Source organism: Augochlora pura, chromosome 4 (assembly GCF_028453695.1).
Source record: "Augochlora pura isolate Apur16 chromosome 4, APUR_v2.2.1, whole genome shotgun sequence".
In the NCBI taxonomy this organism is placed as follows: Eukaryota; Metazoa; Arthropoda; class Insecta; order Hymenoptera; family Halictidae; genus Augochlora; species Augochlora pura.
In genome coordinates, this window is record NC_135775.1 from 15625119 (window position 1) to 15638870 (window position 13752).

A 13752-nucleotide genomic window follows, 5' to 3' on the forward strand; every position below is an offset into this window, starting at 1 on the left:
TAAAACAAACTCTGTAAATCTTTGCCAAATAAAATGATCGCTGTTGTTAAGTGAAAAGGAAGCCACAAATCATTCTTCGATTTATTGTTGTATATAATTTTTAGTTAAATGTGCCTTCATATTATCGCACTATGGTCCCATAAAAATTCTTTTTCTCAAATTAAATTAAATTAAATTGAATTAAAAATTTAATTCTATTTCCATAAGTGGTATCGCTATAAGTGGTATTTTGCAAGTCTGCGTAACAAAAATCTTCAGTTGCAATGTTAAATACATAAAAATCTCGTCAATTTTTCCCGTGGAGTGTAGGACATGAAGTCAGACCATTGATTTTTTTTGTTTTTTTTTTTCGGAACGTTTTTTACGGTACTAAATAACCTGTAGTCGGAGCGGAAAGAGATTGCATCGGGTGACAAATTGGCAGATGCCAGCATCGTTCCGGATTTAGCGGAACTACAGGAAATATGTCAGGCACGTCGAATAATCTATATCAAACTCGCAATTCTCTTTCCCTCGAAGGACGATATTTCTTTTCGACTCGGTTTCTGTTTAGACAATACAGTCTCGACCGTACCGCGGCTGGTTTTCTATAAATTCAGTAGAATAGTCTAGCCTTTACAGGACGTGTCAAAATCATTCAACAGTTTGTGCTTCGAAAAAAGGAATCTTTTGCTGTGTCCTTAGATGAAGCTTATCCGAATCTGAGAAGAAGCTTATCCAAATCTAAGAAGAATATATAAAAAACCGTTATATAAATACTACTTACAATATTGTAAATACCATTTATAGAAATATAATTAAATTCCTCCAGTCAGTAAATTGTTTAATTTGACTTGAGAAAAAGAATTTTTATAAGACCATATATGCGACAATATGACGGCACAAATAACTAAAAATTATGTACAACAATAAAACAACGAATGATTCGTGACTCTTCCTCTTTACTTATTAACAATGATCATTCTGTTTGGCAAAGATTTACAAAGTTTATTTAACAGTTTATTGCTGCAATAATTTTGCTCTAATGTATCCTAATTTGTTAATATTTTTAAATTGTTTACTTATCCAAAATTGGAGAAGAAGTTTATTCAAGATTCCGCGATGCCAGTAGAATAGTCCGCGGAAGGTCAGACAACGAGAGCTGGTGATTAATCGCATTAATGATATTAAACGTTTTCAGCACAGATTTCTTCGTCTAGATATCTATGTTAATATCTATGGTTTTCCCTTCTGTGTTTCTGATTATATACATATTTCATGCTATCTTAATTTAATGTTTCTTGAACATCGTTGTAACATGTTAAATAATGTTCTTGTCCATGAAATGATAAACGGATTGATAACCGCCCTTGATATCATAAATAAGTTTAATTTATTAACTTCGTATCCCTCCCTCATGCGTTTTCCCTTGAGAGATGACACCCACCGCACTCTTTATGATCAATATAATTGTATAAATAGAATAACATCAACACTAATTTTCTCTGTTATTCTGAAATTTTGCGACGCAATTATATTCTCCAACTAAATTATTAGTCTATTATTTTCTGTAATCTAAGGAGCAATTAGCCCGTTTAATAAATAATAATACCAATAATGTTCAATTGCCATAAAGTTAGAATTCTAGTTTTCCCGAGGTAGTTGGTGAGTGATTAGGGAAAATAGAATTCTAACTTTATGACCGTTGAATATTATTATCGTCACGAATACGTAAAACACGTGGATCAAACGACACGAAAGGAAACGGAACGAAACGCGACGGTAGAATAGGACACTCCGTAACGAACGAGCCAGTCATTCCGAAGTCATGGGCGCGAAATAATTCACGAGCAGAGTACCCGTACGTTCTTTACGTCTTCTACGTAGAATCGTGAACTTCCTCGGCGCGGTCTTCGATATTTAATATTTGGCATCGAACGTGAAGAGCTAATCAAATGTCCGCGAGCTTTTGCTCGACTGCGCCGGCTTTATTAAAAGCTAAACACGTTTCCTCTGAGCAGGCGGTTAATCGAAATTGATAAAGTTCAGGAAGAAAACTTAAATCCCTCCTTTGGTCGTCCGGTTCGAACGGTAATTGCTTCGGCACAGATTGCATTATGAAGTCTCCCCTCCCCCCCCCCCCCCCCCCTCTTTCTTCGTAAGCCATGCCGGAACGAAAGAGAAATCGACCAGAAGAATTTCCGATACTTTGACCAGAAAACAACTTCTCTAACGTTACACTATTTAAAGTTCGTCCGCCCTCCCGGTGAAATCGTTCCATTCTGTCTTTCCAGTTCGGAAGTATGTAGCTCGTGTTTTGCATAAAGATTCTCTGTCGGAGTTCGCTGTTAGTCGCGGATGCGCCGCGGGTATGACATACTTCATGGAAAAAATGCTAGGCGCGTGTCCGCCTTGCAAGGATCACGACTATAGAACCGAAGTTTATAATTACATCGGCTGGGAACGACGTGTGCGGAATATTTCGATCCGAGAACCATGTCGTAACCATGAAGCGCAACGTAATTGGAGACAAAGGAATCTCCGCGACGTGTGGAAAATTCGACATATGAAATTGATTTGACATTCGAGAAATCGACTTACCTGTGCTACTTTCTCTCCCATGTTCGACGCGTGCATGGCTCCCTGGAAGTATTTCGCCGATCCATTGTCCTGCAGGGAGAACTGAAACAGGGAGCAATGGACAAAGTCAGGTTCGAAACGAAGCGTGTTCTATTATTGGGGAAGTATAGGGTGTCCCAAAATTATGTTACTTCCGGGAAATAAGGAGTTCCTGAGATCATTTGATATAACTTTTTTCTTAGCGCAAATGCAATCCATGGCTTTGTTTCCGAGATATTGACGAAAAACATTGACCAATGAGAGACGAGTTTTTTCCGTTAATAACTCGTAAACAAAACTGTGGATTGCATTTGTGCTAAGGAAAAAGTTACTCGAAAGAAACTCAAGAATCCTACGTTTCTTGATTTTCAGTCACTGAGACACCCTTTATGGTTTGTAAAACTGCTCACTTTTGTAGAGTATAACGAAACCGTTGTTGAAAGTTCAACTTGAAATCAACTGTAAGAAATCGATACATTTCTTCAGCCATCTTGCCATTTGGAAAAATATTTGTTACTATCTCCTGGTTTCTATAAATCGAATTTGCTATTATAGAATCTTTAAAGCAATTAAATCATTTTATGAGAATAACAAGATTTGTTGAAAATTTTTCATACAAAATATGTACTTATTTTAAAGAGGATTTTAAAAGAAGTACCAGAAAGTTAGTTTCCTACATTTCGTACACTGCCATTTCCTACGAAAACCCCTTATAATTCCAACACTTTTAAAACAAAAAAATATGAAACTGCGGAAACTTGATATTATAAGAATTAGCGAACAACTTCTGTTTGAAAAATTTTTTCAGTAAAAATTTGTAGCAAACATTTTCCTTCAGAGATAAGTTATTTTTCTACATCGTTTCCTAAGAACATCTCGATTATTTACACGTTAACAATAAACTGACAACGAAATTCTTCAAATAAGAATTGCACAGTAATTATATGACAACAATTTTTAATAAAAAATTGAGAAGAAACTGTGAATTTAATAAAAGAATTAAGGTATGTCGAATGCCAAAAATTAAACCCGAAAATTCCCACGTAACCGAAGTATTTTAATTAATGAAACTGTAATTCAAAAGTTGAACTTTATCATTGTGATTGGTATTTGAACTCTTTCGCATACTAAACTTTCTACAAATTAATGTTGATCATTAATTAAAAAAAGTGTGAGCCAAGAATCAAAATGAATTAGTTTTGGGGTTATTAATTACGTATTAAAAAATTTCCTCTAGTCGTGAACTTGAAACGTGTTAACTTGAACCGTCTTAACTTGAATCGTGTTAATTTGAATCGTTTTAACTTGAGTCGTGTTAACTCGAGTCGCGTCAACTTGAATCGTCTTAACTTGAACCGTCTTAACTTGAGTTGTGTTAACTCAAGTCGTGTCAACTTTAATCGTCTTAACTTGAGTCGTTTTATTTTGAATCGTGTTAATTTGAGTCGTCTCATTTTGAATCGTGTTAATTTGAGTGGTGTCAACTTGAATCGCGTTTACTTAAACGACGTAAATTGGAATCGTAAAGAAGCGTAAACTCGCATCACGCATACTTACTTTGTGTTTGATGGAATCCGGTCCCACCTGGCTGAGGGACGGCGACTTCCGGTCTTTGGACGTCCTCCATTTCTGCAAGTCACTTTCGGACACGACGCCGGGAAAGATTTTCGAATGTTTAGTTGCTAGAAACACAAACGGTCGCGTGAAATCAAGGTGCTTCGCATTCCTCGCGCGGTTCGACGGTGACTGTTTCGTTAACCTAGTTATTTATTACAGAACTATACGTGTGACATACAGGCTCGATTAAGAACAAAACTATACAACTTGTGTGTTCCCAAAGTATGTCAGTCAAATCAAATTGATATCAACGTGAACCTGGCGCGCTAACGTAAGTACGCGAGCGATTAATTAATTCTGTTCTCGCAATCAGTTTGGAAAGACAAGCCAGAGAGCTCGAGGCGTGAACGAACAGAAAATCGATCGATCACGGTCGGCTGATCGATCCAGACAAACAACTATTCTCCAGCAAACGAAAAAGCTCGCAGAGGATCAAAACCGCGCCCGGTGAGTATGTGTACGGTAGTACAACATCAATTTACAATTTACACACGCACTAATCTAAATATTAAAAATACATGTGTGTTTCGGGATTCTTTTGTGTGTTAGTATACGCCTATGTGCGCGCGCGATGACAAAGCCATAGGGATGCCTCGTGTCTAATTCGTACGGGCAAAAGGAACCAAATTCGCCAACGATCTCCAACAAAAGGATCATTACTCGGACAAACTGTGTGTAACTATTGTAATAAATGGTAGTACATATATATATATATATAATATGTATATGTATGTATATCAGAGAGCCTACGGACGTAGAGTAAACCAAAGAGATAGTCAAGAAAACCAACCAACTGATCAACCGAGCCTATATCTCCGATCTAGAAGCGTTAAAGTAGTGTATCGTTAACAAGTTAGTCAATTCGCACTAGGAAGCTGCATACCTGTGAAAGAAAGATCGTTTAAATGTTTTTGTAAAGACCGTGTAAGTTATTCGTCAAAAGATCAAAAAACAAATGCAGTAAACCGCTACGGTTCAGGTAGTATGCAGTAGAGAATTATTTGTAACGTTTGTACATACATCCGTGTACGTAGTATCCAAATACATACATACGACAGATGAAAAACAAAACAAAAAACGGGGAGAGATAGATAGATAGATAGATAGATAGATAGATAGAGAAAGAGCGTACACAATGGGAGAGACGGTATCTGACGATGATTTGTACAATGATGCTCGTGTGTCTCCGTCGAAGAAAGTGTGCCCGAGATCTGGACCGATTCCAGGAATCGACGTGAACCGCCCGGAAGAGATCGCGATCGATCTCGTGACTCGAGAAACAAAGTGGAAGCCGTGTGTTGAGGTCAGCCAGTCTTATCGCAACGTTTCCAATCCCTTCATTTTCATTTAATCGCCTCACGGACTCGACGCCGTTCAACACTTCGTCGCGAAAGGAAATGAAAAGATCTTGTCCAGGACGTAGACTACAAGATGGCTGACCGAGCGATGCTATGGTGCTCGTTTCGTAGAGAAATTACGGAAAAAAATTGACGAGACGGATATGACAGCAGACGAGGGAAGGCGGTGTCGAGGGAAAGCTGATCCGATCCTTCTGACCTTTATCTTTGCCGAGAACAGCTTCAAACTACAAGAGTGACAAACAACGGGATGTAAGCGCCAATATTATCAGGTAATCGGATCACGCTTTGCTCAACGCTGGATGAAAGAGAAGAGGAAGAAACGGGAGAGAGTGGCTGGAACAGTGTGACGCGTTCGGAGATCCCGAGAATGAGAGATAGAGAGTGAGAGAAACAGACGGTGGAGACTGTAAACGAGTAGATAGATATGTATTATAGGTGGTATGGAGGCAGTATATATATAATATATATTATATATAAATATACACTGGGCCAACAAACTCAAGGATCATTAAAGAATAGAGGAAGTTGTCGGTACTCGAACTATTATAACTTTTCGTGGACGAAAATCGTACAATAGTCTACTTGTGTCCGTTTTAGATACTTTTCAAACCGCCTACCATTCCAATTTATTTCTTTGCAAATATCCCTTTTTACTGCGAAACGAAATGGGGAACCTGAAACTGACTTCTTTTCTCTCCGAACTTTTCCAAATTCTGACGACACTAACAAAAAAGTATCGTACGTCAAGTTAGTAATTATTTATATGGTCTTCCACTTCGGTTTGAATGAAATTTAGAGATGATATAAATTTTTACTATAAATTGCACAACGTTTGAATTCGTAAAATTTGAAGAGAAAATGTGACTTTACTTTTCCACCCCGTTCTGAAATGAAAGACGACCTTTGAAAATATTAAGTTGGATTTAACCACAGGCTTCAGCCTTTAACCTTTCTTGTACACAGCGCATTAAAGTTTTATATGGTGCACACGGTATGCGATACACCCCATGGATTACATGTGGTTGTCACGTTTATATTATTTATTATATTATACTCCAAAAATTGAATATTCTCTCTTCAATCAACAGCATTTTCGTATCATTAAGACGTTTACGTAAAAAAAAAAGAAAAACGAAAAGAGAATGGGAGAAGAGATTTGTTTTGCAACGAAATTTCGTTGGAGTGTCTCCAAGCATACGTTAAAGGTACAAATGAGCCTAAGTAAACTGTTGTAGGATTTTTTGTCGCGTAATCACAGTAGATCGAGCCAGGGATTTAAAAACGGTATGAACTTGATATCTATATTGCACTGATAAGACTGTACCGAAGCCGATATAACGCGGAGATCGTTGCAAAACTGAAATGTATGAATATTGAAATCGATAAAATACCGAAACTGACATAAATACCGATATTTTCTGGTTTTCCTTTTGACAACATTGCAAGTAATAGAGCTTTGTAATAAAGCTTTATTAATAGTAATTATAAAATATTATATTACATTGCCGATATTATATTATACGGTAATATAAAAAATCAATATATTTTAGTATAATAAATGTATCCGTGTATGATTCGTTTGTTCTTGTCGATGTCTAGTGGTTACGCAGATGCTGATCGGAAACATTGTATACGTAAAATATTTACTATTGTAGATTATAAACAGTTGCGGTATTTGTTAAAGTAATATCGAGAGTATAATAACACTGGTTCTAAATCTGTGTTTAGAACTATGCTAAAAGCTGCGCTAAAAGCAGTTATGTTATATTGCTTCCTAAAAGAACAAGTATTATATATTAATTTATCTACTTGTTTCAACCCTTAAACTTAAATAAATTTCGTTCACAACGTATAAGTAACAAGTATCAATTAATTCAGAGTTTTAGCAATTTTGATCATAGTGTAAATTTTGATCAAATAATTCCTCACAAGTATATCCTACAATTGCAATAATTGTAAATTAAATAATTTGAAATGAATTCTTTTGTCATGTTCCGTAAACCTAGTATTAAAAATATTTCGGAAATTACAATAAGATAGGAAAACCGAAAAAATTAACGACAGATATTGATAAATATACTAGTATATACTATGATTTAGTATGCTACATTACAACATACACTAATATAATTATTTATATAGCGGCATAACGTCGTAACGATATTTTCGTATCGAAGGTACAACCAAAAAAATACCGGTACCTCGCGTTTCGATAAAAGTGCCCGGTTCAACTACCGACAATATTTTCGATCCAAGAGCGGTCGCTGAATCTTTTGGCCTAGGGTACGATATATGAAAGAAGTCCAAGTAAAAGAAACAGGCCTATGAAAGCTCGATCGGACAACGCGGTTCGTTATCTCTGGTAAGCTCATGACCAAAAAAAGTAAGCTCGCAAGCGCTTGGTAAGTTGTAAAAGGGGTGCAAACTCGCCGGCGCTCGGTCGGTTAAAAGATCAAAACCAAAGGGGGAGCAGGCTGGCCGCTCCGTTCCTGTTCTGTTTTACCTTCGGTGAGATTATCGACTGTCGCTGGCCGTCGCTCGAGAGTGACGTGTTCGCTCCCTCGGCCCGCTACTAAAATACGTTTCTATGGTTTGACTTTTGAAAAAAACAACAGCCCGCAACCGCAGCCGCAGCCGCGCCTCGGTTACGGTTAGGCCTGATTTTCACGGGGATCTCGGACGTATGCGCGCGGGTATGCCTGGAGAATTGGGAGATGACCGACGGAACGGAGACGGGATCGCGTTCCCGAGGCTCTGGGGGTGGTTCCGGGGCTAGCTCCGAAGGGGTAGGAACTCGTAAACTGGCGCCAACTGGCGCATCCGAGGCGAAACGAGGCCTATTGCGCGGCTACTTTGATATTCGATCTTTCCACGTCGACAGATAGCGACGCTCTTCTTCCTACCCTTGCATAAGGGTGCGATTAAGACCGCGTCGCGCAAAGGGAAAGAAAGCTAATTTAGGAGTACAAAAGTTACAAATTTTAAAATCCTGTGCACATTTGATCAAGTTTCTTATGTCATATTTCTAGGAGTTCAAATCTACAATTTAACTTTTCAAATCGATTTTTGTTAAGCGTAGTAATAATGAAAAGTAATAGTAAAGGATATTACTTTCATCTGTCACCATCAATATTGGTCCTGATTATAAACTTTATTTCTGTGGGTTATACTTTCCTAAAATAAGAATTAAAATAATAATTTCTCCTACGTGTCATTTTAAATTAAACCTGGAATTCTAAATTGAAATACGTTTCTTCCATTGAGCTACCTTACAAAAACAGTGTTCTATCCTTTTACGCAATTCTGTTAGACTTTAATACGTGTAGAATGCATGTAACACAGAATTATCTATTTTCTATAGCATTCATAATTGTGGGGATTTCAGTATTTTTCCAAATGGGCATTGAACACGCTGGACAATGCGCACAGGATCTTCTCGGGAGCCTTTAACCGCTATCTTTCCGACACAACTCTCCCGAAAGAGCAACGAAACAAAACCAGCCTTATAAGCGGCCGTCACGATTTATCGATTATGAAAACCGATTCGATCGGAGGACAATTGATCGACATCGATAACCGCGGCACACGAAAGCATCGGCTACGGACACGGGGCGGTCGCTATCTGTCCACAAGTTGCGACACGAAATATCGCATGCGACAGCATTATCCTCGGCGTCGTCGATCACGAATGCGCCCCGGGAAACACGCATCCGTTGGAAAACGTTCAGGGAAAGCGGAGAGATCTCGGAGGATCGAGGCGGCGGTGGTGGTGGTCGCGCCTGGATCCTCGGGAGGCGATCCTGTCTCTCGTCCTCGTCCGATCGCGGAACGAAAGAGTGACACACGAAGGCAAAATGCAACACCTACGTATAAATCACACGTAATGTATATGTACCGGCCATCGATTAAAGGAACAGAAATGACAAAATAATATAAGAACAGAGATCAGAAACGAACAAAAGTCGCCGTTTCACAGAAAGAAGCTCGAGCTAAAGTACGTGAATAGGCAACCCACGAAAAATACCGAGAACACGAATAGAAAACAGAAGGTCCAAAAAGACGAGCGAACGAGCAACACGGCCGATCGGTCCGCAGACTACTTACAGACGCTGCAGGTCAGGCTGCGACACGGTGTCCTCGCTGTATCCGGTTTCACGGTTCTCCTGGAGATCGCGTCCAAACTCGCCGCGTGCGACACGCTCCGAGAAGGACCACCCTCCGCGCCTCCGGCCGAAGGAAAGTTCCCGCCCTCCCAAATCCCGGACTTTTGGGAGACCTGGAACGCAAACAGCACAACACTTGTAACGTCATTGATAAGATATTGCTAGAATCAACTGAGCAATGAAGTAATCGTATTTGTAGTTTTCGAGACAATAATTTCAATTTACCATCGAATTAAGACTCGAAATCAAAGTCAAGACTTAAATCTGGGCAAATTTTATTTCAAATAATTTATTTCAAAGCTGTAATTTAAAAATGATACAATATCGATCCATTTGAAATAATAGCAGTTTCAGATTATTAAATATTTCGCCACTTTGACAAAGAAGAATCCTCGAATTGATAAGCAATAATAGGAATTTATTTGTAGGAAACTTTACATCGATTTTCTTGGAGCACAACTCTTTGCTGAATAAGTTCATCTCTATACGCGGGTAGCACAATGTTGAAGTGATGTCTGCTCTCCAATATGCACGAAGTGATATTGAGCCCTTGGGTTGAGTTTTTACACTTTATTAATGCTGCACTGTACGATGATGCTGCCTGCAATTTCTGTGATTTTTGCAATTTCTCGGAGATATTTCTGCGATTTCTCGGATATTTTTCTGTCTGAATTCTCGGCGATTTTTGTTTATACATCGTCGTGTTCTGGCCGTCGTCACCTTGTTTTTCCGATGATTGGTCAGGGATAGTTTTTGGTGGAGGAATGAGGATTTTTGATTGCAGGTGGGTGTGGCCGAAGAAATTTGTGGCCGAAGGAGTGGGAAACCTCTAATGACCATTCGTCGGGTCAAATTTGTCAGAATGCGGTGGTCATAAAGTAATTCAGTCGGTTCGCAGTCGCCCGCATAGTACTTTACCTATTGTATAGATTTTTAGTAGGTCTGATGCCTAATTCGTTGGAGAGACAGCGAAGCATATTCGGCTTTTTCGGAGTTGCCGTTGTAACATCATTCTTAAAAGGTTTTTGTCTGGTCCCATTTGACATTGGAGGAAAAGAATTTATTTTTAGCTATATTTCCTCGAGATATTTCATCTATCGATTATACTGAGATCATTTGAAGCAAATTTTTCCTTCATAATAATTTTCTATAAGGCATCGTTAACAAGTTATGAACGGAAAACACTGACCAATGAGAGGCGAAATCAGCTGGTGCAAGGTGACCAAGCCAATGAACGGAACTCAGCATTGTTGCCTCACGCTAGCCGAGATTGCCTCTCATTCATCTATGTTTTACATTAATAACTCGTAAATAAAGCCAAATGATCTCAGGAATCTCTCATTTCGCGTTTGCGAATGACTTTTAAGACACCCTGTAGAACTGATAAACACGTAGATAACATAATACGAGTCTACTCAAATTATTCTCAAAGATCTCTTCTGCTTGCTAATACCATTTTCTAAACCATATGTAATGAGTTTTCGTAAAATACTACTAGATTTTTAGCATTAGGTTTTGGTACATACAATGACATATAAAAGTATATGTATACACGCATCACATATTTTTTATGAAAATGGCGATGATGCTACCTTAACTAATCGATTGACTTTCGATAATTGTAATTGGAAGGTGAACCAGTAGCTCATTTGTAATCATTCATTTTCATTTATGTTTACAATATACGAAATATTTAAAAAACTTAAAAACTTAATACATAAAATTTTTCATTTTAACATTGTTATCGATCCATAGTCTCAAATTAATATCTTGGTCATTTTCCATGACTTTTTTTACTGCTTTTGATCTGAGAGCCATACTGACGATCAAATTTTATATTATTTCTGGTCCAATGTTATGCCATCCCTATGCTATTCATCTCCTAGCTCATGAATAGTAGATGGTTTGTCATATTTTTCCAGCCTTCTTTTCACGAGAGACCACAAGCTTTCCATAGGGCTCATATCCGGGATTTGTGGTGGATACTTGATCACAGAAAACTTTTGATTTTCAACTCAGGTTATTACTATTTTTATTCTACCTACGGGATCTCCTTACCGATTGGTCTTACAAATACCAGGACCTTCCACCATATTTAAGTTTACACATTTTGTTTCATCAGACCATAACTCTTTTCCAATTGTCTACGAATTTTTTCATAAATCAGTATTACTATAAGAAAGAGTTGATTTGCATACTGTATCATTTATTTTTAACCATTTCTATTTGCAGATTCACTAGCATTTACGTGAACTTTGCTTACTGTGATCTTCCGTGTTTCAGTACCATTGATTCCACTACGACACCCAATATCACGTGCGTTTCTACAAGAAATCAATCGCGGCCTACCATTCTCTTGATGAATTTCATGCCGCACGGTAAGTCTCTTTTTTACTTTTACCACTATGCCACGATTTACATTTCGTTGCAGTTTGTCACAGCGAAAACCTTTATCACACAAGGAAATGACATTGCTTTTTTCCTCTTCGCGAAGCGGTTTACTGCAATTACTTAGTTAAATCAACATCTAAACTGAGAAATAATTATACAAATGTGTCCCACGATAGTAAACAACTGTTCTTTGTTAACAGTTTTATTCTACAACACCTATTTCAGTTTCAGTTTTTTGGCTGAGAAGACGTGCACGATTGTAAACATTGTATTACGTTTCTACTTTTAAAAAGTATTTCGTATATTGTAAACATGAGTAAAAAGTAAATTGTTACCTATTGTTAAAAAAATCAACTTGCAATTATAAACGCTAGACTGTGGATCCTTATGCAAAATAAAAATTGTATTTGAAGATTACAATAATCTTGTTGTCAGGTAAAAATTTCTTTCTTTAACAATTTTAATAATTCGGAATACAATGACACTCTGAAATTTGATTTACTCATTTTCGTTATAGATTCATAAAATCCGCAGTCTAATAATCATCCAAATTAGTTTAGCCTTTGACTACGGCGCATACTCGGAAAGAATCGTAGAATCAATTAAAAATGTCCAGTCTTTAATGTATCTTAAGTAGTTTTCTAAGCTATTTTTAATTTACTTAATTTGGACATTCCTTCGATAATTATTGGTAATTAAATACAAAGCGTTAACAAATACGGCGTATATTTATACCTTCCGTATATGTAGGTAAGTGTGAGTGTTTATATGCTATATACGCCTTTTGTAGTCAAAGGGTTAGAGAATTCGTAGCCACAATCTTTACCACTGTGAGACAAAAAATGGCGAGTGTATTTATTTTCCCTCGACACTGTACATTTATAAACATTTAAAGTATACATATTATGTCCCTTTTTAAAAGGAACAATTAAAATTATATGAATTATACGGAAAAAGTCTTTCAAAAAGAGGAATCTTGTCTTTTGGTATAAAATTGGTTACGGTCTGAACCTACATAACATAGTAATCATGATCATTTATAAAATAACAATATTATAAATTGAAATTATCGATTTCTCAAATATTCTTTTGTTTTTAGGATGTTGAAAAATGGAAAAAGAACCTGATATGTTAAGAATATTGACTCGTGCGATAACAGGACATATAGCGTTGATATTCCGTAGATTTCGAATAAATGAAACTGATCAAACATTTATAACTTCGTTATTTTTACGAAGCCGAACAAACCGTTTCGTGCAAGCGTTCTAAAATATACTCTAACAATAAACCTGTCACAGTAAAATGAACGGTTTCCTATTTTACAATTTTACAAACTTTACAATTCCTCTCATGTGAAATAAGAAACATTTTGAAAGAATTTACAATTTACGTAACAATTCTTGTATTAGATATAAGGCAAAGTTCTGCCATCCTCGAACACGTGCACTTTTATGCGTTGTCGATCCTTAGCAAGAATTCTGATTCGACTGGAACCGTTCTAACCAGTTCGATTAGTATATGATTGATGATTTATACAAATTTTTTCATATTTTAGTCAGTATTTTGAAACTTGAAAAAACTGTCAATATAAGCGAAGAAAAAGTGCACTCACGAAACATCAC

At 37.2% G+C, this 13752-nt stretch overlaps 1 protein-coding gene across 5 annotated transcripts in view; it reads right to left on the reverse strand.

The window, feature by feature from the left end:
- Window positions 1-13752, reverse strand: part of Sei (potassium voltage-gated channel seizure) — a 233827-nt gene that overhangs the window by 95079 nt on the left and 124996 nt on the right. For all 5 annotated transcript variants that reach the window (XR_013493897.1, XM_078178798.1, XM_078178799.1 and 2 more), the window contains exons 6-8: window positions 9681-9852; window positions 4156-4280; window positions 2581-2661 (exon numbers count right to left, since the gene is read on the reverse strand). Coding sequence is in view for 4 of the 5 variants with exons in the window: in XM_078178798.1 (XP_078034924.1) it covers window positions 2581-2661; window positions 4156-4280; window positions 9681-9852 (378 nt within the window). In the remaining variant the exon portion in view is untranslated. The remainder of the gene's footprint in view (window positions 1-2580; window positions 2662-4155; window positions 4281-9680; window positions 9853-13752) is intronic.